Source organism: Ambystoma mexicanum, chromosome 6q (assembly GCF_040938575.1).
Source record: "Ambystoma mexicanum isolate Mex_15411 chromosome 6q, UKY_AmexF1_1, whole genome shotgun sequence".
Taxonomy (NCBI): domain Eukaryota; kingdom Metazoa; phylum Chordata; class Amphibia; order Caudata; family Ambystomatidae; genus Ambystoma; species Ambystoma mexicanum.
In genome coordinates, this window is record NC_090937.1 from 1,223,578,519 (window position 1) to 1,223,603,178 (window position 24,660).

General features: G+C 48.3%; 1 protein-coding gene across 8 annotated transcripts in view; it reads right to left on the reverse strand.

Annotated features, from left to right (window-relative positions):
* Positions 1-19,204, reverse strand: part of PCDH7 (protocadherin 7) — a 1,155,179-nt gene extending 1,135,975 nt beyond the window's left edge. For 3 of the 8 annotated variants that reach the window (XM_069631835.1, XM_069631836.1, XM_069631834.1), the window contains exon 1: positions 14,773-19,204. In XM_069631835.1, coding sequence (XP_069487936.1) covers positions 14,773-17,832 — 3,060 coding nt within the window. In that variant the 5' untranslated portion in view covers positions 17,833-19,204. The remainder of the gene's footprint in view (positions 1-14,772) is intronic. The other 5 variants (XM_069631838.1, XM_069631839.1, XM_069631837.1 and 2 more) reach the window with 3 other exon arrangements.
* Positions 19,205-24,660: the final 5,456 nt, after the last annotated feature.

The following is a 24,660-nucleotide window of genomic DNA, read 5'->3' on the forward strand; positions in this document are numbered from 1 at the left end:
TGACACCATTTCACACAGGGATTTGATTGAAAGGATACCGCATTGTGACTTCGATTGCACTCCGAAATTGAAACCATTGGAGCCTCGTCAGGTACAAATACATCCATGTTATTGAAGAATGGATTAGCAAGCATGCAGCTTGAAATCTGTGAAGAATACTCAGAGAAACAAACCTTAGTTTTGGTCACTAGCATTTGGTCGGAGCATATTAAACAGAGGAACCATTATTTTCCACATCTGTTAAGAGACTTTAGATATCCCTAAATTGTGCAGAATATGGACTCCCTCTTATATGCTGATGTATCGTGGCATTTCAGTATACAATACGGAGTATGTGTGGGAACTAAACATTTGTTTGATTCTGGTTTAATGAGCAAGAATTCGAATGGATGTTCTTGTGGAGTGGATAAATGATGATCAGGTGCAATGAGTTACCAAATACAGAGACAGGCCTAGTGAGTGTTAGCACTAATGATGTCTCTCGGAAAGTTCACAGAGGCCATTCAAAGGAGTCAAAAGGCGACCCACCAAACAAATCCATCAAAATGGGAATAAAGTCATGGTGTAGCAGAAAAAGATCTGGGCCTTTTTGTAATCCAAATGAAACTGTGCGTTAAATTCATAATTTGTCAGATTACCTTAAAAAGCATCAGAGGGAAATGCCTGATGTTGCTATGTGAGAGGGTTCATGAAAGGGATGTGACTGTGCATCTGCCTTTGCTTGATTTTAATATCCAGGTTCTGATACTTAAATACAAATTGATGGGAAACCGCCGACAATATAGACTAAAATAGTTCACGTCACTTTCAGAAGAGTTTCTAAAACCACAACAAAATGGGCTGGATTATATGGGGAACTCAATCCTAATACAAAAACGTGAATTTTACTTATATGGCTGGGTCCTCTCAAAGGGTTTGTATCATCAAATGAAACAGAGGTTATTACCTTATTAACAAATATTTAACTAACATCCCTCTACTATTTCATTCTCCTTTTACATGTTGGGCTGCACCAATAATGCATTAGCCATCCACTGGTGTGCCATACATATGTCATTTTATGCATGTGAATGATGGTCTCTGCAAACGCTGAGGTATGTGTCTTTCCTTAGGACCAAGTTCCAATTTCAAGCAAAACATACTCACATTGGAAGGCACGCAGACATGGCGTGCATTAGCAATATGGAACTGTCAGCAATGCTGCTCCAGCTGAGTGTGCAATTGACAGATGCAGATGACTGAAGCCAGCCCAAACAGCAACAGCATTGAGACTAAAAACAGGTACACAATTTCTAATACGATTAATTTGGTGATATCCGCCATTTTGTTGCTTTGACGTGCACAAAGATCAATCACCTATTTCAGAAGATTCAGAACATTTGGGAGAGAATGGAATCCGTAATTTTAAGCAAAGAATTACTATTTTACGATTGAATATGTGTTTGCTCTCTTACCCTATGGCTAATCCTTGTTCTGATACAGTGCACTAATCTCATATGGAAGATAATTCGCATCCAACATGCATGCATAAAATGACACATGTATGCCACACCAGTGGATGGCTAATGCATTATCAGTGCAGCCCAACATGCAAAAGGTGAATTAAATAGTAGAGGGATGTTAGTTAACATATCAAACTACGGTGTGCATTATTTAAATTCTAACACAGACAGACGCTTGCATTTGAAAATGTCGATGCAGCATGTGTGAGGGAAACCACTCTGCATAGCTGCACAGCAGCGGAGATCAATCTTACAACTACTGCGGAATACCGATGAGCTAATGATGGAAGACAGTGGAGGTTTACGTTCATACAAGCACACCTACACGTGCACCTCTATGCAAATACTCTATGGCTGCGGCTACTCTCTTTCGTACTAACTCACCAAATCTGGGCCCATGTGGCAGGTCTCATGTTTCGCCATGTAATATAAGCAAGCTTTGTTACTGCACCAAATGACCACAATAGCGAGCCCACCGCACTGAGCCGTGTCCGTAAAGTGACATAGTATGCCCACCTCAGGGTTAATTGCATGCGAGGTGTGTGGAGGATTAGAAAAGGGAATGGACGAGGAGGAGGCAAAAGGGAGAGCATGTAAAGAATACTGTTTATGTTGGATAGAGAATCCCGAAGAGGTTGCAGAGGGCATGGAGTGTGTGAGAGATTGGATGATGCAGAGTGGGCAGGTTCTTAGTACTGAACACTTAGTATGTGAGTAGAATTGTGGATGGCTTGAGCTGTGATCTCGTGCTACCCTGAAGCTTGGAGGCTTACATGGAAAAGGTTACATATTAACGTCTTAAAACAAAATCCAGGAGCATAATCCTGGTGCTGGCAAATCCAGCTGTCAAAGAGGACAGTGTTGACATTTGACTGTGACAAAGGCGAATGCAGTATCCTGAAGGGGGCAGCAGGCCCATGGAGATAGGACTGGGGGTGAACATTGCAAGGGGGTGGAGGGTGAACATGCAACGTATTTCCTTTCACGTGTGCAGGAAGCAAAGAACCTATAAACATGGAATTGCCTAAACACGGATGTAAGGGCAACTGAATGCATGCAGAAGTGTTGAAATTGGTTTACAAAGTTGAATTGCAAGGCAAACTCAAATATAAATAGAGACCCAATCAGAAAAGCATTGCGACAAGAATCACAGGTGTTATAATGTAATGTACAAAGTAGCTTTCCGGAAGCTGCATACTCATAAATTACATATATAGGCATATTTAATATTGCTTGTGAGTAGGAATGCTGAGGGGAACAAGGTGAAGGGTCTGAGAAGAGGGGAGTATGTTGAAAACTAAGATTGTGGAGAGAGGTGGCCCAATTGTACAAAACAGTTCCAGACATACCTCCCAGGGTTCCATGATGGTTGGCTTTGCTGAATTCTAACTTCGCCGAGTTTCTTTCGCTGCTTTACCACTTTTTTTACCACAGAAAGTGGGGTAAGACCCTCACCTCCATTTCTAACTACCTGCCCATACTCCATCCACGTTACCAAACATGCCATCTTTTTCTTTAAAAAAGTTGTACAAAAATCGATGAAAACGCTGACTGTATAGTTGCCTTTTGGGGGGAAAAATGGGTTATACCCCTCCCGGTGGCAAGCGCAAATAGAAATGTCAAGGAGAATGGGTGAGCTGAGGAAATGTACCTGTGTCATTATCAGGCCTGATTTGCAGGAGCGTTTTTCAATAGGAACCTTCATTGAGCTAAAGCTTTGTAAATCAGTCCCATTGTCTCGCCTGCTGCAGCAGAGGTAAGAAAATGCTACCTGGCAGGCCGTGTGTGAACGAAGGTTAGAAGACGACATGGAGATCAGCTCTACAGTGTGGCAATGTTCCATTTGTGTAAACTAAACGAAGAGGTGTCGGCTGCACTTGCAAAAGAGTGACTGAATGGGACCCCTTTTAAAATAGATGCCAGGAATGAAGGGGTAAAGTGGCGGGCACCCACGGGTAAGCTGCAACTATATCCGCAGACTCGGATACTCTGGCTACTGAGGTATATCAATTACACTGTCTAATTATATTAATGGCTAGTGCTATTATTTTCAACTGCTGGTTCTACAGGTCAAGAATCCGTATAGATGTGCATTTGCCAGTCATGTAAACCGTGTACACCTTCTATCCCCTCTGCAGAACAAAACCATCTGTCAGCATGAAAAACAAGATGGCTTTAGATCATTGGTGTGGGGCTCTATTTAACATAAACCACAAAGTTCACTCAGTGGAGTAACTTTGCTGAAAAAGTTGGGGGGACTTGACATCTGAAGAAAAGGTGGTCCAGCCAAATGAATGGGGACAAAATGGTGTGCCGTGAAAGTTGGGTGGGACAAACACCCCTGTCTCCCACTAAAATTACGCCCATGCGTTCACTTATTGCCAATTACGGAATATATATATGGAACAATTCCATTGCCATGAGGATGTGCAGCAGTATTGTGATTATTTTCCAACCATTGCATCTTTGGTGTCCTTAGACTGGGCTCAGGGCGCACGTTGTATACTTTTGCATGGGGACATCGAGAGTGTTAAGATAATAATGATACATCTTAACATTGAGCTATTAAAGATGCGGTAGGTGGACTCGGGATTCTGTCGCATCAATAACGCAATTAACCACAATGCAGCCACAGCCGCCAAACTATCTAAAAAGCATGTATAAATGTTTTTATATAGTGACACGTTTGAGTTAAAGGTTGTACTATATGTTATTGGACCAACAGAAATTACAACAAAATGACATTCTACAATCGATTTCTGCAACACACAAGATCAAACTAAATAGAACAGACATACTGCACAATAATGTACATGAATTGGGATTAAACAGGTCTTTCAAATAGGATGTCTCTCTAACATTCGATGCCACAATGTGCATATATGTGGTCCTTTTTAATACAAATATAGCTAACAACGAACCCTTGAGGGACAGTGTGCCTCCAGGTTACTTGAATTATTACACCCATCAAGTCAAAAAGGAAATTCAAAATCAGAGCCTGAAGCACAAACAGTATTGTGTTGATGGGGGTAAATTGAAGGCACTGAACAATTCTTTAGCTAGCTACAACAATCTGACACTGATGACCTCTACCAGTATTGTAAACACATGTGTGCAACATACCATGACCATTATCATGGATGTTTAGGTCATATTTTCCAGTAGAGTGCAATTTGATGTGTGTGACACAGTGTCCATCACAGATTCGGCAAAGGTTCTTTCTTGTCAGTCACCTCTCGATCAAAGCATGATTATGAAGGAGAGGCTGCAGCAGAGGCATTACCTGGTTGCTGGTATTTTTAGTGGTTGAACGGATGATAAAATGGCCTACATTATCTTTGGGAATATCATTTTGTGCAACCTTAGCTGGCATTGCTTTAGATGTGCTTGCTCATATCATATAAATAGCAATGGATCCCAGGTGCTCAATCATTAGTAGTAGCAGAGGGGAAATGTGTGCATCGACTTCATACGTTCACAATAAATCAGTGTGTGCATAAATAAGGTTTATATATCAGGAACATTAACTTTTTTCAGCAAGAATGGTGTATATTTAAGTCTAAAAGGCAATTCTAATGAAAGAACAAACATATTTAGAATAATCTGATTTTGAAATGGCTGCCCAAATAAACAAACCTCACAATCCTCCCTGATGAAAGCTACTTAATATGTCCCTGTGATGTGAAAGTTAAATTGTGCCTGTCCTAATTAAGATCCAAAATAGCAGCACCTTACATCAAATGTGCTGCCAATTGATCACTCATGGACTGCTAGCCAATACGATGCCCTTGGTGGGTTAAAACAAGCTCAGCCATGTCTGGTTTTAAAATGACTGGTTCAAAACAAAATATACAGGGGCACGATTTACAAACGCCTTTTGCAATGGAAACATCCCATTCACAAACGCTTTGTAGATCAGGCCATAGACTTCATGGTATCAGGTAAACTAACATAGCACAATGTATCAGAAACGTAGCCACCCTGGAGTCAGACGTCCATGTCATTTGAAAGATGGTGTCTTTCTGCCTGAAGATCATTGCCTTGTTGGAAAACCAAGTAAAAGCCCACAGAGCCTGGCTCCAAGAAAATGTGTAAACACCTTTTGCAAAATTCTATAAATTGTCTGGTTTACTGAGGTTCTGTCCATTCTTGAGAGGGACAGTGACTAGACGTGAACAAATCTGAATTATGTTCTGGGCCTCCCTACATATTATTGCATTGAATGTATAGATAGTATGAAACACTTTAACTGAGCTAGGGGTACCCCGTGAATGGAAATGTTACATCCAGAAATACCATTCATCAAACATGTCAATTAATGACCTGGAGGAAATCTTGGATGAATAAACACTATACAAAGAAGGACTGACATTACGGTGGCTTAGTAGACAATTTTAAAACCAAACCATGTACCATCGTATCTATTTCTAAACAGCATATTTGAATTGCCCCGTTTCTATAACGGTTAACGTGGATAATGCGAGTGATGCCATCATTGTCCTTGTAAGTAGATGGGCATTTTTTTCCTTATATGGGACGTGCTTCGATTGACATTTTTTACCGTTTGAAACACATATGCTAATAAGCACATTGAATGCTAGCATTGTATAAAAGGGCCTAGATGTGTTCTAGTCGACTTACTTCTTTGGAAGTGCAGGAAGCGTATATACATGGGTAAGACACAGTCAACCATTAGAGAGTGTACAACTCACAGGTGAGCACGTTTGCACACCTTTAAACTTGAAAATATTCTGTAATTGATACAAACTGTACATTGGGTCATTACAACTGAGACTATTCAAAATGACTAAAAACAAGGAGTGGGAAGAGTGAATTAAAAGTATCAGTTATCTGTGCAATATTCTACTGCATGTGCAGCACACCTTTGCTCTTAGCAGAAATGTTGAGAGTTCAGACATAAACTGCAGCGATGCCAAACAAAATGGTGGTCGTGCATGCGCGATACTCGGCCTGCGCAGACTGTTTCTGTTCCCAGGCTACTCCTTGCTTGCTCTGCAGTCGCATAACCATAGGTAAATATGCAGATTGCTGTGCAGGAAATCTGTTTTTTTCCAATTACTGAGCGCCCTCCAATGCCTGCCATGCATGTTGACCTGAGCCATGGACAATACTGAAAGTGTGTATCATTGGTTAGTGACCTCATTGTTCAAAATTTAATCGCTGATGTCATTTTTTTGACCTAATTGTCACCGTCATCAAAGGTGCTTGCATCCATTGCTGGCTTGTATCCCAGGCAGCCATCTGCAGGTTGTCACCTGGTGTTGGCTTTATCGGTTATCACATAAGCCTGCATGACAGGTTCACACATCCTAAGTGGTGTCAGATAAAACACTAAAAATTAAATCCAAAGCTGCAATGAGGCGAGTCCAATGGGCCGGGGTACACCGAATGATGATTATTTATTTATGTATTTATTTATTCAAATTGTTTTAGTTGTGATTACAACTTCTTCAATACAGAATAATCGACACAAATTAATATCATGTTAAGATAGCTTTCAATTATTATGGAATTTACAAAAGACAATTAACTAGAATTGCTGGTTTGCATAATTAAGTCCAATGCCTTCATCATTAGTACAGGGCCCGCCTGGCTCACTACTGCTCTTTCAAAGTAATTGAGGTTGGATTTTGTATGGAATTACGAATAAGTGTGTGTATGTGTGTGTGAGAGAGGGGGGACGCGGTTGGGGGTCCGTGCTAATATAGTCCTCTTAAGAAGGACCTAAACCGGCTTCACCCTGGGTATTCTTCCATTTTCTGAAAAGGCATTAAAGCTTTCCTTGGTTAATCAAAGCCTGTCTATGACGTCATCAGCGGTGTTGCTGCTCCCCATGGTCAGATGAATCTGTTTTGAAGCCTGCTACCAGGGCTTCCGTGGACTTGTTTTCGTGTTTCGCTTTAGGGGTGTTGTTTTACTCTATGAAGAGGCACTGTATTGGTTTCCTTTCCTTGGGCCGCCTCTGAGATTTCACCATTTCCATTTCCATTTGCTGGTGATAGTTTGGTTGAACTTGTGCCACGGGCTTGGTATGCCAGAGCCGCAGAGGGAAAACAGAGGGTGCACTCAATAGCACAGCACACTCTGCCCTTGAGCAAAGGTCACTAGTACTGCCCTCTTGGCACCACCATGGGTAGAGAGAATGAAAATCAAGGGGCGCATATCACAGAAGTTGTGTTGTCTAAGAGGGCACACTGCTTGGCTCACAGTTGCCACTCAGCCCGCGCATCGCATGGAGTCTCCACGCCCTGCATGCCGCTTCAGATTTCCATTCCATCAAGCCTTCACTTATAGTTTTGTCCACGCTCATTTTGATGTGTAATTTTGTGTTTATGTTGTAACATACTGGAGTGCTTTCATTAATTTTAACTTGTTTATTTCGTATTTTTGTGTGCGAGACTTCCATTGATAGGTGAGAACTAGAAGTATTAAGGCTTAATCGTGCTATGGTGTGTCATCTGTGCCTACCTGTCCAGACTAGAAGGGCTGTACGTAGAACAGTACTTACCACTGTGTGCCATGCACAACACAGAGTGTGTGGGGACTTCACTGTAATCTTTTAACAGACTGAGGAGTAAAATGTCTGGCGACAATTCATCCACATTCCTGTTGGCTAAATACAAATGTCTGTGGGTAGCTTTTTCAGACCCGCCTGCTGTCCTCACCATGTGCCATTGCTATTGACGGGAACTGTGATGTGGGGTGACTCTGCCGTGAGACACATGTATGTTGCCTATGGAATGGAGATTCTGTGGACCACATACATTTGACGTCTTCGTCTGTGAAAATCAGACCTGTGTGACTCCATGGATATAGAGAGGCTTCTGTGCGCTTCCTACCTGACTGTGTAGCAACAGCAGGCAGTGGTCCCTAAAGACTACATGATCAAGTGCTGCATGTCCATCCTCACTCTTTTGACATGTAGCATGTATGGCACATAACCGTCCCAACGCTGCTTGCCTCCTGATGCAGGGCCCGTCTGCTAGGAGTCTGGAAAGCAATCTGATTCGCCAGAGTCCCCTCTGCTCTGCCTGCTCTGCCTACTCTGCCTGCTCTGCCTGCTCCTTGTCTCTTTCACACTACGAGCGAGTTAAGCCAGAGTGTCCATGAAGCACTCTCAACACAGGTTCTTTCTGCATATTGATGGCTGTCATTGCTAAATGGCGGGTTTCTGCGTCTGTCCTTATAATAGGAAATTAGAATAGCTCACAAGTGCAAACCAGCCAGTGCTCCTGCTTCTAATTGTGTTGACTTTGACAAACTCGTGGTACTCAAAATCTTACCCAGGCAAGCTTATTTTCTGGAAAATGCATAGATGTTTGCCATGCAGGGGAGCTGACATACAAAGGGGTTTTTCATTGGGAAATTCCAATAAAAAAATCGCTTTGTAAACCACGCCCCGGGTCTACTGCGACGTGAACACTCCCTTATATATTTCCTGAATTAATTTTCCACACTGAGGCTCCCAGGTGTTGTCACTTCCGTGTGATGTTGAATGGATGACACAGACACTGGAACAAACAGCGAACCAGGCAAGATATCACCTGCAGATATGACATCAGTGAGTCATCGGGGATACACTCTTCTGTGTCTGTCTGTGCCTTGCACCAATTCTGTAAAGACTCTGACTTGTGCAATATCGTTTGATTCAACACCCATGACTGTGAGTTTAGACAACCAGCAGATACACACATCTATGCGAAATGATGGTACCTGTACACATGTGGGCCGAATATCCACTGGACAGTGGAAAGCGTGTGCGTTAAAGGCACATGTATGCTGTTATCATATATGTGCACAACAGGACATCGAGTGGAGGATGAGTCGCAACATATCTGTGCAAAGAATGCATTGTATATTATTCTATTGTGTAGGATCTTAACATGTGTTAAAGGTTTAATCAAGCAATTTAAAAAAAAGTATAATTACATGGCAGGAAGAGTGTGTAATAATCCTACGTAAAGGTTGAATGCCATGTAAGAACAGTGTGCCAAGGACAGTACAAAGATAGGCTAGGTCACAGTGTGGTCTTTAAACTACCAGTATATTGTATGTTTTACTTTTTTATTGAACATGTGTGCTTATGTGCCTTTGTATGTCTCTGGCTCTGTAACAAAACATGCCACGTTGCGTGGGAAATCGCGTGCTGACATGATGTCAGGTGATCCATGTTCTTCTTTGGCGTGGATGTATGAATTGGGCAAACGGGCAACCGTAAAAGTGTGCTTGGAAAGGGGTTGCTATAGGAATGGATGCTAGCGGAGAGAACAGTGAGGAGGCACCGAGGTTAGGCATTGTGCATTTTTCAATGACTAGCATGCGACATTGTCTTGCCATCAGTGGTGGGTGGCATTGGGTTGGGTGTGTGAGAAGTGAGGGCGTCATATCATAGCTGAATAATATACCGAGTCATCTGGTCCTGAACAACAAGTCAAAAACATGTGAAATATGTGGTACCAGACTTAGAAAATACCTTTTTACTCTTTGCTTTTTCTAAGAATGTTTTTTTAGGCCGAATTAGGAAAGCCCAAAGCAAAAAGCACATACGCCCCTGCCAGGCACACACACAGGAACCGAGCGAATACAATGGCATGTGACGCAATCCCTGAGTTTAAGTGCCTGGTAGCGCTGGAACTATAGCGTTGCCCCTGCTGTGTTGGCACTATCTGTGCGGATGCACTATAGTCAAAAGCAAGTGGGCCAAACCACCCCGTCAACACAAGAGGCACGGTCGTCGCTGTCATGTTACCCCAAGGAATGCCCTGAAAAGTACATAGGACCCTCTTTGTCGCTCTCAAAGGGTGCCATCCAGGTCTACTCCAACTCAAGTTGTCAGGCATTCAGGACATGCTGGTTACTCCCAAGAATTAATTCATAAGAGAATTATGGACGAGTTTGCTCATTTGCATGAGGCACACTTCCATGCACATGAGAACAATCCCCATGTTCTATCTATGGCTGCAAACCCAGCATGATTCTATTCCGTATTACATACAAGGACTGCTGGACTAAAGTGTGCCATATGTTGGGCAAACGACACCGTCTTCGTGCGAGTGCCGCATCTTAGGTAATCAGGACACTAGAAGGATGACTAGACATCAGCCAATACGTTTCTAAATATGTACATATAAATGTAGGTATATACATAATCAGATATGAACCATTGACCAATTGAGTTAAAGAGAGAAATACATGTTCATAGTTATAATGTGAATATCAAGATCTATTACAAAAGGCCCCGCTCTATCCCCCATGCTGCACACATGAAGCTATACCTCTCCAACACAACTTGTCATATCATTGCAAAGCTGAACATTTTAAGGCGATGACCACTATGCTTCTAAAACTGTGGCCATCAGCCTTATGCTGTGCCACTGTAACAGCTGTCAGAGAGGACATATAGAAAACATGGGTTCATTAAAACAACAGAATAAATGAGTTCCCTTTCTTGGTACCAAAGAAGAGGGCGTGGGTGGTGGAGCTGTGCTTCTAAGAGCAGGTTTTAGTCTGCAATGATGTCTTACACTGAGTGATTGCCAGGCAAAAGAAGAGGATAAGGGAGTGGTGGAGATGTGCTTCCAACAGCGGGTTCTAGTCTGCAGGCATGTCTTACACTAAGTGATTATTAGGAAAAGAAGAGGAGAAGGGAGTGGTGGAGATGTGCTTCCAACAGCAGGTTCTAGTCTTTAGGCATGTCTTACACTGAGTGATTACTAGGGAAAACAAGAGGTAGGGGATGGTGGAGCTTTGCTTCTAACAAGCAGGTTTTAGTATGCAGGCATGTCTTACACTATGTGATTACTACGGAAAAGAAGAGGTAGGGGATGGTGGAGCTTTTCTTCTAACAGCAGGTTCTAGTCTGCAGACATGTCTTACACTGAGTGATTGCTAGGAAAAGAAGAGGAGAAGGGAGTGGTGGAGCGTTGCTTCTAAAAGTTAGTTCTAGTCTGCAGGCATGCCTTACACTGAGCGATTGCTAGGAAAAGAAGAGGAAGGGGATGGTGGAGCTTTGTTTCTAACAGCAGGTTCTAGTCTGCAGGCATGGCTTACACTGAGCGATTGCTAGGAAAAGAAGAGGTAGGGGATGGTGGAACTTTGCTTCTAACAGCAGGTTCTAGTCTGCAGGCTTGCCTTACACTAAGTGATTATTAGGGAAAAGAAGAGGACGTGGATGGTGGAGCTTTGCTTCTAACAGCAGGTTCTAGTCTGCAGATATGTCTTACACTGAGTGATTACTAGGGAAAAGAAGAGGACGTGGATGGTGGAGCTTTGCTTCTAACAGCAGGTTCTAGTCTGCAGATATGTCTTACACTGAGTGATTACTAGGGAAAAGAAGAGGACGTGGATGGTGGAGCTTTGCTTCTAACAGCAGGTTCTAGTCTGCAGATATGGCTTACACTGAGTGATTACTAGGGAAAAGAAGAGGAAGGGGGTGGTGGAACTTTGCTTCTAACAGCAGGTTCTAGTCTGCAGGCATGGCTTACACTGAGTGATTAATAGGGAAAAGAAGAGGAAGGGGGTGGTGGAACTTTGCTTCTAACAGCAGGTTCTAGTCTGCAGGCATGTCTTACACTAAGTGATTATTAGGAAAAGAAGAGGAGAAGGGAGTGGTGGAGATGTGCTTCCAACAGCAGGTTCTAGTCTTTAGGCATGTCTTACACTGAGTGATTACTAGGGAAAACAAGAGGTAGGGGATGGTGGAGCTTTGCTTCTAACAAGCAGGTTTTAGTATGCAGGCATGTCTTACACTATGTGATTACTACGGAAAAGAAGAGGAAGGGTATGATGGAGCTTTTCTTCTAACAGCAGGTTCTAGTCTGCAGACATGTCTTACACTGAGTGATTACTACGGAAAAGAAGAGGAAGGGGATGGTGGAACTTTGCTTCTAACAGCAGGTTCTAGTCTGCAGGCATGGCTTACACTGAGTGATTACTAGGGAAAGAAGAGGACGTGGATGGTGGAGCTTTGCTTCTAACAGCAGGTTCTAGTCTGCAGACATGTCTTACACTGAGTGATTACTAGGGGATAGAAGAGGACGTGAATGCTGGAGATTTGCTTCTAACAGCAGGTTCTTCTAGTCTGCAGATATGTCTTACACTGAGTGATTACTAGGGAAAACAAGAGGTAGGGTATGGTAGAACTTTGCTTCTAACAGCAGGTTCTAGTCTGCAGGCATGGCTTACACTGAGTGATTACTAGGGGAAAAAAGAGGAAGGGGTGGTGGAGCTTTGCTTCTAACAGCAGGTTCTAGTCTGCAGGCATGTCTTACACTAAGTGATTACTAGGAAAAGAAGAGGAGAAGGGAGTGGTGGAGATGTGCTTCCAACAGCAGGTTCTAGTCTTTAGTCATGTCTTACACTGAGTGATTACTAGGGAAAACAAGAGGTTGGGGTGGTGGAGCTTTGCTTCTAACAGCAGGTTCTAGTCTGCAGGCATGTCTTACACTGAGTGATTACTACGGAAAAGAAGAGGAAGGGGATGGTGGAACTTTGCTTCTAACAGCAGGTTCTAGTCTGCAGGCATGGCTTACACTGAGTGATTACTAGGGAAAAGAAGAGGACGTGGATGGTGGAGCTTTGCTTCTAACAGCAGGTTCTAGTCTGCAGACATGTCTTACACTGAGTGATTACTAGGGAAAACAAGAGGTTGGGGTGGTGGAGCTTTGCTTCTAACAGCAGGTTCTAGTACGCAGGCATGTTTTACACTAAGTGATTACTAGGAAAAGAAGTCATGATGGAGCCTGCAGTCAGGGGTTCTTTCTTCCCTAGAGAAGAAACAAGCTTTTATGTGGCCACTCACTAGATACAGGCAGTGTAGGTCGCTTTATGGGTGCACCAAACTATGTGTATCACAGAATATGTGTATTCAGAGCCTGTAAGTAGGAGTCTGAGCGAGCCGTGTGAAAAAAAGTGATTCCTGCATGTTAGACAGTGTCCACCCAGTCTCTCTTTGGCTCTCTTTCGTTCTCTTCCTCGCTCGTCCTATCTTTTAAGATGTCAAATTCAGTCAACCAGCCTCTCTTCCATCAATGGGTCATCCATTCATCCATCGTCAGCAAGCAGAGGCTGATCGATTATTATTGATTCTGCTGACTCTCTTCAACCCCCCTCTCACGATGCCTGCCTGCATGGCCATTTAGCCCTCTGTCCATCCAATCATTCACACATCGACCCTTCCACCCACCCACCCATGCATCTCTCTCTCCCAGTCCATTCCTTCGTCCATTAAACCATCCACCCATTCACCGGTCCACCCATCCTCTTATCCACCCTCTAGCCCACCCATTCAGCCATGCCAGTGCCCTATTTATCATGCAGCCACCTATCTGCACTCTCTCTCTCACACACTCACACACACAGGCAGACACCATTCTTTGTTGGAGTGGGTAGGTTTGGGGGTTACTTATGAATGACTCTACATAACCATTGACAGGGAATGCTGGGCTTCAGTGGCACCATTCTGCTTGCTATCGGTGTATGCCATTTTACAATCAGGCCTTCATCTAGCCCATGTGACTGTTCGTTTGAGAGTTTGCATATATGAGATTGCATTTCGCCCTGCATGTGTTTTTGGGAACCACCGTGTCTACTTTTTCTGATACCATGGGTTAACTTGATCAAGGCATCATACAAACGGAACGTGGAGATGAGTAAGGGTCGGTGCTATGTCCTGGCCTCAGGGGCAGAGAGCTGAACCAGCAGTAAAGTGCCCTGTACACCCCTGGTGCTGCATTCCCTGGGGGACCTTCACTCACTGGCACCGTCTGAGCTGCCTCTGTGAACGCACAACATGACTTTCGGGAAACTTCCTTAAAGAAAATCTCCACCTCGCTGGCTAAAGTCTAGGACTGTGCGGCCTTAACTTTAACTAACTGCGCTTCGCCGGTCCTTCTTTTGCAGGCCGGCACATGCAGATTAAGCAATTCCGCAGTTCGTCACTTAAATAGACAAAGGGTGCCATAACTCACTCAGCAGAGACTGGCATGCACCTCGAGCAAGGCCAGCCCGTGCGCTCTGCCATCTGGCGCAACTGGTTGTAATGCGGCATAATTAGTTACGCCACGCGCACCCGTTGTGTCCCGCTGGTGCAAATGACCCGCGCCACCACAGCCATGTGTGCAAAGTGAGAGAGTGGCAATACAGTGTGTAAACCATTCTAGCGATGAAGCAAAAGCGACCGTGCCCTGCGATGCCAATGAGCGCCATACAGCAAAGATGTGCCAAACAATAATTCAACATTGACGCTTACCTGTTTGCTGTACTTGTTATTGGTTTGGCAGCTGTACTCCGAACAGTGATCTGATCCGATGGAAATGTTGTCTCCTGCGCCCACAAAGGTGTTGGCTGGCGGCAGTTCTTGCACGGCCTGGTGTTTTTTGCCAGCGGTGGGTGACTGGGGGTGCAGCTGCACCGTGGGCAGCGGGGAGCTGGACTTGTAGTGGCGGGCCAGGTCGGGGCTGCCCGGGCCTCCGTTGACGGAGCGGTAGCGGCCCATGCCCGGACTGTCCGACAGCTTCTCGTTCACGCTGTCGTACCTCTGCCCGTTTGGCTTGGACGCCTCCACAGTCACAATGCTGCTGTACAGGGGCTGCTTGCCCTTTTTGTTTTTCTTGTCCTTTTTGGGTTTTTTGTTCTTGTCGTGCTGCTGCGGGGTGAAGAAGTCCTCGTGGTCTTTTTTGCCGGCCTCGTAGCCGTTTTTGCTCTTGGAGCGGCAGTACCTGGCGACCACCACGACGAGGATGATGAGGATGACGGTCATGATGCCGGCCACCACGCCGATGACGATGCTCAGCCTCTGCTTCATGGTCTCGTAGCTGGGGTCCCCGGCTATGTCCTGGGACAGCGGGGTGTGCAGGCTGCGGCCGATCTGGGCTTCCACCACCGTGGCGTTGGACACGCTCTCGTTGACAAACACGTGCACCAGGGCGGTGGTGGACTGCGAGGGCTGCCCGCTGTCGTTCACCTGCACGACCACCCGATGCAGGCCGTAGTGGTTCTGGGCCAGTTTCCCAACCAGGGAGACCACCCCGCTTGTGGAGTCGATCTCGAAAAGTTTGAAGGGGTTCCCCCCCACGATGCTGAAGTTCAGGTCGGCGTTGATGCCCGTGTCGCTGTCACTGGCTATGACCGTGGCCACCACGGTGCGGATGTTGCTGGTGGGGGGCAGCACGGTGTACGAGTTGTTGCTGGGGAAGGTGACGGTGGGCGCGTTGTCGTTCTCGTCCATGACTGTGAGGGAGACGGTGGCCGTGGCCGACCTTGGGGGGTCTCCCCCGTCCACGGCCTTGACTTTGAAGGTGTAGGTGGTCTGATGCTCGCGGTCGAAGGACATGGTGGAGTAGATGGTGCCCGTGTCGTTCTCTATGGAGAAGATGTCGCCGTCCTCCTCTATGGAAAGGCTCATCTCGGCGTTGCGACCCTTATCAGCGTCCATCACGGTCACCATGCCCACGGGACTGTTGGGCTGCAGGTTCTCCTTGACGTAGAAAGTGAAGACGTCCTGCATGAACTTGGGCTCGTTGTCATTCCTGTCGGCCACCTGGACCACAACTGTGGCCGTGCCCTGCAACACAGGGACACCTTTATCCCTGGCCACAACTTTGAATTCGTACCTGTCCGTCTGTTCCCGGTCCAGGACGATATTGACGGTGATGTCCCCCGAGTCCTGGTCTATGGAGAAGACCCCGGCCACAGAGGGGTCCAGGGAGTAGGCGATCTCTGCGTTCTTGCCACTGTCTGCATCGCTGGCCAACACCGTGGCCACCCTCTCTCCGGGAACATTGTTCTCCGGGAAAGGGACCTCCACCACGGCCTGGCTGAAAATGGGGGGGTTGTCATTGGTGTCCCCCACTTTCACGACGAGGGAGTTATTGCTGGACAAGCTGGGGCTGCCCGAGTCGACGGCCACGATGATCACGTTGTACTCCTTGGTGGCCTCGTAGTCCAGGGGGGCCGAGGTGTGCAGGAAGTACTTCTTCTTGTTCTGGTCTCCCTCCGACTCGCTGGCCGGCTTGAGCTGGAAGGGCACGTCGCCCACCACGGTGCAGGTCACCACGCCGTTCTCGCCCTGGTCCCTGTCCGACACCTGCACCAGGGCGATGGGGGTGTCCACCAGCACGTCCTCGGCCACGGTGGCCATGCCGTCCTTCACCGGGATGCGCCCGATCTTGCGGATGTCAATCAGGGGCACGTTGTCGTTCTCGTCCTTGATGTTGAGCACCACGGTGGCCTTGTCGGTCTTGGGGGGCTGTCCCCTGTCCCGAGCCATGACGGTGAAGCGGAGCTGGTTCACCTCCTCGCGGTCTATGCGGTGCAGGACGCTCAGCCAGCCCGAGTTCTCGTCCAGCCGCAGCAGCCTGCGCACAGACTCCGTGGCCGCCCCGAACACATACTCGATCTGCCCGTTCACCCCCACATCGAAGTCGGTGGCTTTGAGTTGCAGGATGGGGGTGCCGGGCACACTGTTCTCGGCTAGGTCCGCCTCGTACACGCTGCGCTCAAAGCGGGGGTTGTTGTCGTTCACGTCGGTGATGAGGACCCGCAAGATGGACTGAGAGGAGCGGGGAGGGTCCCCGCCGTCCCGCACCCGCAGGGTCAGCTCGTAGGAGTCCCGCTGCTCGCGGTCCAGGGCGCCCTTGACTATCAGCTGGGGCTGCTTCTCGCCGTCCGGGGTGTCGGCCACCTGCAGCTCGAAGACGCTGCTGCGACCCGGGTCCCCCTCGGAGCGGCGCTTGCCCTCGGACGCCCCCCTGCGGCCGGGCAGGTAGGCGCCCTCGCCGGGCTCCTGGATGAGCTCGTAGCGTTCTATGCCATTGCGGCCGAAGTCGCGGTCGGTGGCGGTGGGCAGTAGGTAGAGGGTGCCCACCGGCCGGCTCTCCTCCACAGTCAGGGTGAGCACCGGGGACGGGAAGGTGGGCGTGTTGTCGTTGATGTCCAGCACCACCACCCGGCCCTCGAAGAGGTCCACCCAGCTCTGCAGCGGCCCGATGACCGACACCTCGAAGTCCAGCGAGCACTCGTTCTCGTCGAAGATCATCTGGCACTGCGGCAGCTTCTCGCGGTCTATGCGGCGCTCCGCGGTGCTCAGCTCGCCCGTCATGTTGTCGATCTTGAAGTACTCGGAGCCCGACTCCAGGCTGAAGGTCACCTCCCCGGAGCCCGTCACGATGCCCAGGTCCGAGGCCACGTTGCCCACTCTCACGTCGGCCGGGCCCTCCTCGGCCAGCCGGTAGCGCAGCACCTGCTTGGCGGCGGCCAGGGCCAGAGAGAGCCGCAGGAGCAGCGCGTAGACACTCTGCACCGTCCTCATCCTGCCTGTGCGAGCCGGCGGAGTGTGAGTGGCAGAAGCGAGCGAGCCCCTGCGCTGCCCCCCTTAGAAACTTATCTCATCCTCCGGGCAGAGGCTGCGGCGCAGATAAGGTTCCTGCGCCGCTCGCACTGGCAGGGTCTCGTCCTGTGTTCTCAGCCTGGGCTATGAGGCGTTCAAAGCTGTGTCTTCCGCACTGTGCCAGAGAGAGCCAGCTCCCCTCCTCTGCACCCACCCACGGCACCGAACCGGCGGGGCAACAGGAACGCACTGTCAGCTTAAAATGCCCGTGCACAAAAACCTGAACCAAAAGACACCATCCAGGTCTGTGTAGCGACACCGTCGGTCTCCAAAACAAGGCTGGGGCACAATTCCTCGCTCAGAAGAGAGGCGACACATCCATCTCAGAAAATCACCAAAACAAGCGGCAGTTTTTCATCCGTGAAGCCTCTCCCCAATCACTCCAAAAATCAGTTTTTGAAAACGAACCCCAACGCTGCAAAGGGCGATGACTGCGGCCAGCGCCGAGGAACTGCACATCCCCAAGTTTGCTCTGCAGATCCGCAGCTTGTGGGGGCTACCTGCATTCGCACTGCATCCCGGCAATCTGTCTGCAGCAGCACGCTGAGCGATCCACAAATGATATTGCAGCCCGTGGGCTCCGCTCCTCCCGTGCCTGTCCCACAATGCAGGTGGGGAACCCGATCCCTCGCCCCGACGCCTGGCAGCCGCGAGGTGAGCCGCGAGGCTGAGTCTTAGGCGATTATCCGGCCGCTTAGTGTGACCTGCGGCAGCGGGGACAAGCGGGGACAGGATCCGACGTGAAGCAGCACATCAGCGAATCTCGGTATGCGACAAGCAGAGGGGGGTGGGGGGGAGCGCAGATGCGTACACAGGCACAGGGTCCGGCTGCTCTTCAAGTGCTGCGGCGGCTGCCCCCGAGCCTATTGCCAGGTGCTGCCCTCGGTTTGCGGTCTCTGGGGGAGGGACGGAGGGTGGAGCTGCTTCTTGCTGTGGGTGCTCTGGGCGCTGCCTCCCCCCGGTCTGAGAGCACTGCGCTGCAAGTTTCCTCCGAAGTGGCTGTGCTGGTCTCTGGCTGGCCGTGGCTCTGTGCGTTTCCTGACGCAGCACAGGCTCGCCGTGCTTCTGCCTCTGCTGCTGCTGCTGGCGCTGCACTCAGTGCCGGGGGTGGGGAGCCGTTTCACTTCACATGCCCTCCTCTCCCAGCCTGCGCGCTTTCTCTCTCTCTCTCTCTCTCTCTCTCCCTCTCTCTCTGCTGCCTGCGCGGGATAGAGCTGAGCTCAGTATGTAGCAGCAGCGACTCCCGAACCCTCCGTACTGCAGGAGCCCTCCTCGCAGCCCCTCCCCACGGGCGGTGCATCACCAGCGCTTTCCAATTCCCAGCGCCGGTTTTCAATGCACCTTTTCCAATCCACGTTGTGTATTTTCAATGAACACGGAAGGGAAGAGGTATATTCTCGAGACTCGCATTGCCCCCCACTACCCCACAGCACCCCCCGCCCCCCTCCGCCTCCTTGGTTTTACTGCGATCATTGATTTGTTTGCTCCGGGGGGGTGCTGGGTTGCTCCAGACTATCTCACTCATTCACGGAGCTACTACAACTGCAATAAAAGGAGCGCCTCCTGCCTGCCTGCACGACACTATGCGAACGTGCTGCCCATCACTTTACAACAGCGGCGTGTCGGCTGTGTTTAACCAGGTCGCGTTCATTTTTTATTATGATTGTGTTACACGTCGGCCTTGGCGGTGCCCGTGCACGGGCGGGCTTGTACGTAATGCACGTGTGCGTGTGTTACTGCCGAGGCGGCTGTGGCCTGTGCTGACAGGGGAGGCCGAGCTTATGAGGAAGCAGCAGCTCTCCCCGCAGCAGGGGCCCAAACTTTGCCCGCAGAGGCTGCCTCCTCTCTCCATGCGGCATCTCTTCCGCATCCTCGTTCCGTTTCCAATGCAGCCAAGCCCGGTGGCCGCCGCAGCCGGGCCTGGGCAGGGATATATCCCAGCACAGGAACACAGCGGGGTCCAAAAGGGGCGCTTTTAGCAAAATGCGTCTTTCGGAGGGTGAGACGTAGGAATATTAGGCAGCACAGAACCCGAGGGGTGCCGATAGGAGAGGCGTATGAAATGCGATGTTTACATGACTCTACATAGCACAAGCAAGCACGGAGTTCATACACCGCGTCCGCAAATGAGTAAGGGGTGCCCGACCCCACCAAATACACATACTATGCAGAATGGTGACGTGCCGGTGCGCGCCAGAGAACAGGACGCTGACACCTGAATGTATTGTGAGAGCGGCGGGGGCTCTGCAAAAACTACAACGTGCCCCCACACCACCCACCCGGCCCCCGTGTGTGCCCCGTGCCGGGTCTCCCCCTGCTCTGGGTCGGCGAGAAGCCGGATTTCTTGCTTTATATCTGCAGAATCTTCTGCTCGTAATCCGCGCAGGCGCGTTACTCACAACTGCAGTGTAAGTCGCGGAGGGGGGGAGGCAGAGGGCCCAGTACCCTTGCCGGTGGCAGAGGGTTAAGTGGAATTAATAGAAAATCCCCATTATATTTTTTCCAAGCAGTTCCAATTGATCAGAATTCCCGTAGGACATGTCCGTCCAGAGCGGGCTGCCTGGATGGCGTTGATATTTACACTTAGCCCTCACATGCTCCAAGCAGCAGCATCTTGTCGCAGACACGCACCATGCACAGAAGTAAACGCCGCTGACCAGCAGGGGCGCTCGCACGCACCTCGGCAACCTCGATTAGTGGGCACCACGGCGCGGGCGCAGTAAGGGGTCACTGTGCATCCCAGGCGCTCAAAGTTCGCCCAGCAGCATCACCTGTGGTGTATCCTGTGCGCTCACGTACCTCCATTACTACTGAATTTTAGACAGGTAGACTATGCAGTCAGGGAACCCTATGGGCTGATTCATAGAAATGTACGCAGAAATCCAACAATGGCCACACGAAATCCAACAATGGCCACACGCAGAGAAGGACACTGCGCGAGCCTGCATGTAGAATAAAAAATGCGCATCCCGCATATTCATGGAATTGTTCGTAAGTCACGGCTAGAATGCCCCAGACACAGCCACATGCAAAGGATAAACATCCAGATCAGCTACCTTTATGCGCTCCCCAGGGTGCGAATACACACACCCTTCAAACAGTTTGTGGGGTCCCTCGCAAGCAGACTTGCACCTCAGGGACCCTGCGCAGGCTTCCCGGTAACTGTTCCCGGCACCCGACAGCCTGCATATGAAAAATCATACCATGGTCTAAACTCTGCAAATCTGTGTGCGAACCCCCATAAACCTTTGCCGCAACCCACTACACTGCTTACGCGCACCCCTAAGTTACATTGGAACCCCGGTTGAGAACAAGCACCCAGCAATCCGTAATGCAACCCCACCTCTGTGCTGTAAATCCAGTTCCTATTGATTGCATTGAATTCAAAAGTTTCGAATGCAAAAGTATCGAAAAAAAATTCATCGAAAAAATTCTTTTTTCAATGTTTTTTTAAAGGGGGGTTCCCCCAACCCCAGTTTTTTTACCCCTTTAAACCCATTATAGTTAAAAAAATCTTTACCTACAATAATGCATATTTTCGATGCATTTTTTTTCAATTTTTTTGCCTTCGAAAACTATGTATTCGAAGCAATGCCTGGATACCGTAAATCCTATGCGCAAATTTTACTTACAACCTGCCTTCGGGTGGCGGATGGTATGAAGGACTTGCGTGGCCATTTCCCAGACGAGACATCGCACGATCAAATCCATGAATACGTTTCGTGCAGCACAATTTTGGTCATGCGAGAGACTGCCTCCAGGCCGTCGCTCGGAACGCCCACTTATTCACAAGTTCTTCCCCATTTTTGATGTTCTTTCTCCTTCCCAACCCTCTGCGCGAGCCACGCCCATGCTCTGCATGGAGTCTTGCACAAAACCCTCGACAGCTCACAGAGATGTGCCAAGCATGCGCAAACTCCACGCAAGTCCAGGAAAAGTACAGCTCATTCGATTCCATGAATCACTGGAACAGATATTTGTCGCAAAATGGTGTGCAAGTACCCTTTTTTTCCACTCAATTAATTCCATGTATCGGGACCTTTATATCCTGATTCTGAAAATAATCACAGCAACATCTATTGTTGCCCAGCCTGTGCAAGTGCAGCCAGGAGACACTATATAACCTCACAGCGTAACCCGCATCATTGCCTGTTATGCAGGCACTATTACACTGTGTAGCCCGAAGCCATTCTGAATTGACTGCTACACTGTATATATATTTGGTGTGCTCCTGGCCACCACAGCAACATCTATCGCTCAGCAATGGTGCAGCCAGAAGTCATCATGTATCATTGGTGCTGACAGGAACCCAGTAGGCAAGGCCACTTGCAAAGGGGCTACCAAGAGACACTATATAACATGGGTGCTCAAATGCACCAATGCAGCATCTATTTTTAGACAGACAATCCTGCGCAGGTGCAGCCACGAGACACCTTACTTGATCCTGGATGCTCACAGTCACCCTAGCATCATCACTTGCAAGATAGGTAACGTTGCAGTGGTTTAGCCAGAAGCTGCTCACAGACGCCCCAGCAGCATTGATTCCTGCGTAGAGATGCATGCAATGGTGCATCAGAAGCCCCCTGTGTATCCTAGACACTCACATACATCCAGTCCCATCAACTGCTAGACAGGTACCCTTGCAAGACTGCAGCCAGGGGTCACTATTTATGCTGGGTGCACATATTCACCCCAGCATTATCACCTGCTGGACAGGCACCCTTTTACTGGTGCAGTGTGGAGACACTCTTATACAACCCAGCAACAATCCCTGCAAGTCAGGGAGCCATGAAATGATGCCGCCAGCAGTCAGGAGCCACTGTGTACCATGGGTGCTCACAGTCACCGCGGCATGGCACAAAGGCACTGTTGTACCAGTGCAGTCACGAGCCAATCGTACACACTGTAGTATAATTGCGTACTAGACATGGGCCCATGCAACGGTGCGACCAAGAGCCACTGTGCATTCTGTGCTCAAAGGAACCAAGCAGAATCACCTGCTACAAAGAGAGCCCTGCAGACATGAAAGACTATGGGTCTGATTGCTTTGTGATACATGTCTTGTATTTGCTGTGTGCTGTGGGATGTATTGACCCACTCCGCTATGCTATGCGGCATCACCCTACCAGTTATGGAGAAAGAAACAGCAAAAATGGTGGCAAAAGCCTTGTGCACACCAAAAACCTACAAAAACCATGTGCTTCAGCACACAAAAAGAAGGATGTACAACTTGCCACCCATGGTACATGTACAGTGGAATGGAGCACACCCTGCAGAAATGTGCCAGTGGGCTCCATGACCAGCAAACAGAGTGCAGAGAGAGAAGCAGCACTTTGCAAGTGAAACCCAAAAATGTGCCTACAAACGACATCTGTTTTGTTGCTAAAATCTCCTAAATGCCTATACACAACACTTCTCAACATTCAAAATCTTGCTGGTGCTAAAAGTCATTTATCTAATGAAACATTGTGAGCATACAAAGTCCCATTGTGAAGAGCAAAACATTCTTCAGACAAACTGGATTGTCTGAAAACTGACAGCATAGGCCGAAATCTGGGTGCAGCAGGGCTGAAGTCGAGGGTACACGCGGGGGGGACGGAGTCCACCCACTTTTTTCAGAGGCTGGACTGAGTCCCCCTAGCTAATATGAGAAACATTGATTGTCTTCTTTGAATTTATGAATTAAAGCCAACCTCAGGGATGAAACCTGCAGTCGTCAGGTTTGCAGGCCGGACACTTCACCACTGCACCATATAAACTGATGACAAATAGGAAACTAAAGGTGAAATGTCGCTTTTCGGTACTGCATGTTCCAGGTAAAACATGTGCATTGATTCTTGGAGTTTAAAACATGCACACCTTTCAACATTTAACTATGAGAGGAAAATATCCTCTCGGTTGATTTTATGAAAGGAAAATGTCATTTGTCCTTTGCATTTATGTGGTTATGCAAAGCCAATTGAATGAAATGTGCATATTTCACCTTAATATGCTAATTTCTGGTGAGGACCTATGTCATTGTGTTTGTTGATGAGTCCCCCCGCTTTTATTTTTAGGACTTGACCCCTGGGGTGCAGTACCAGGGCTACCTGAATGACAGCTGTCAGAGAAGTACTGAGGAAACTTTAAAAGGACCTAAAACTAAAAAGTGTGCTGGATTAGCAAACATAAAAAGGATTGTTGCCAAAAAGGAATACAGATTGTGTTTTTCCCACAGATTTTAAGGCGAAGAAAGAAATGTATTTATGTTTGATGTAACAAATTTGGTTTTTGTTGGGTTTAAGAAGTTAATTAGCCTGGCTGAAGCTGCAAGAACTTGAAAAGCAGGTTTTTCTCCCAGAAGGAGGGCCTTCCTCTCAGCAGAAACTCACTGGGAGGTGTTAATTGCGGGCTAGAACAGAATCTTGCCTACAGAAAGCGAAGGAACAATGACAAAGTGTTACGCTCACCTGATTCCCACGGGGGCGTCGATCTGGCCCGTTGTTGCTTCCACCAGAGTAACACGTAGAGCCGAGATGACAGACTGGACAGACCCACTTAGCTTCGTTTGTTGGACTCGTACGAATATCTTTCTGCGATGGAGAAGGGGAATTAACCTCCCGTAATCTGAGCATTAACCCGCCTTCCCACTCCCCTTGTCTGCCCACAGAACACTCCTGAAGTTCCCTCTTAATCTCACCTGATGATTTGGAAAGATGAGCTCTCCATCCTGCGTCGAGCGCAGTGGCGCGTAGACGACCAGTTACTTCA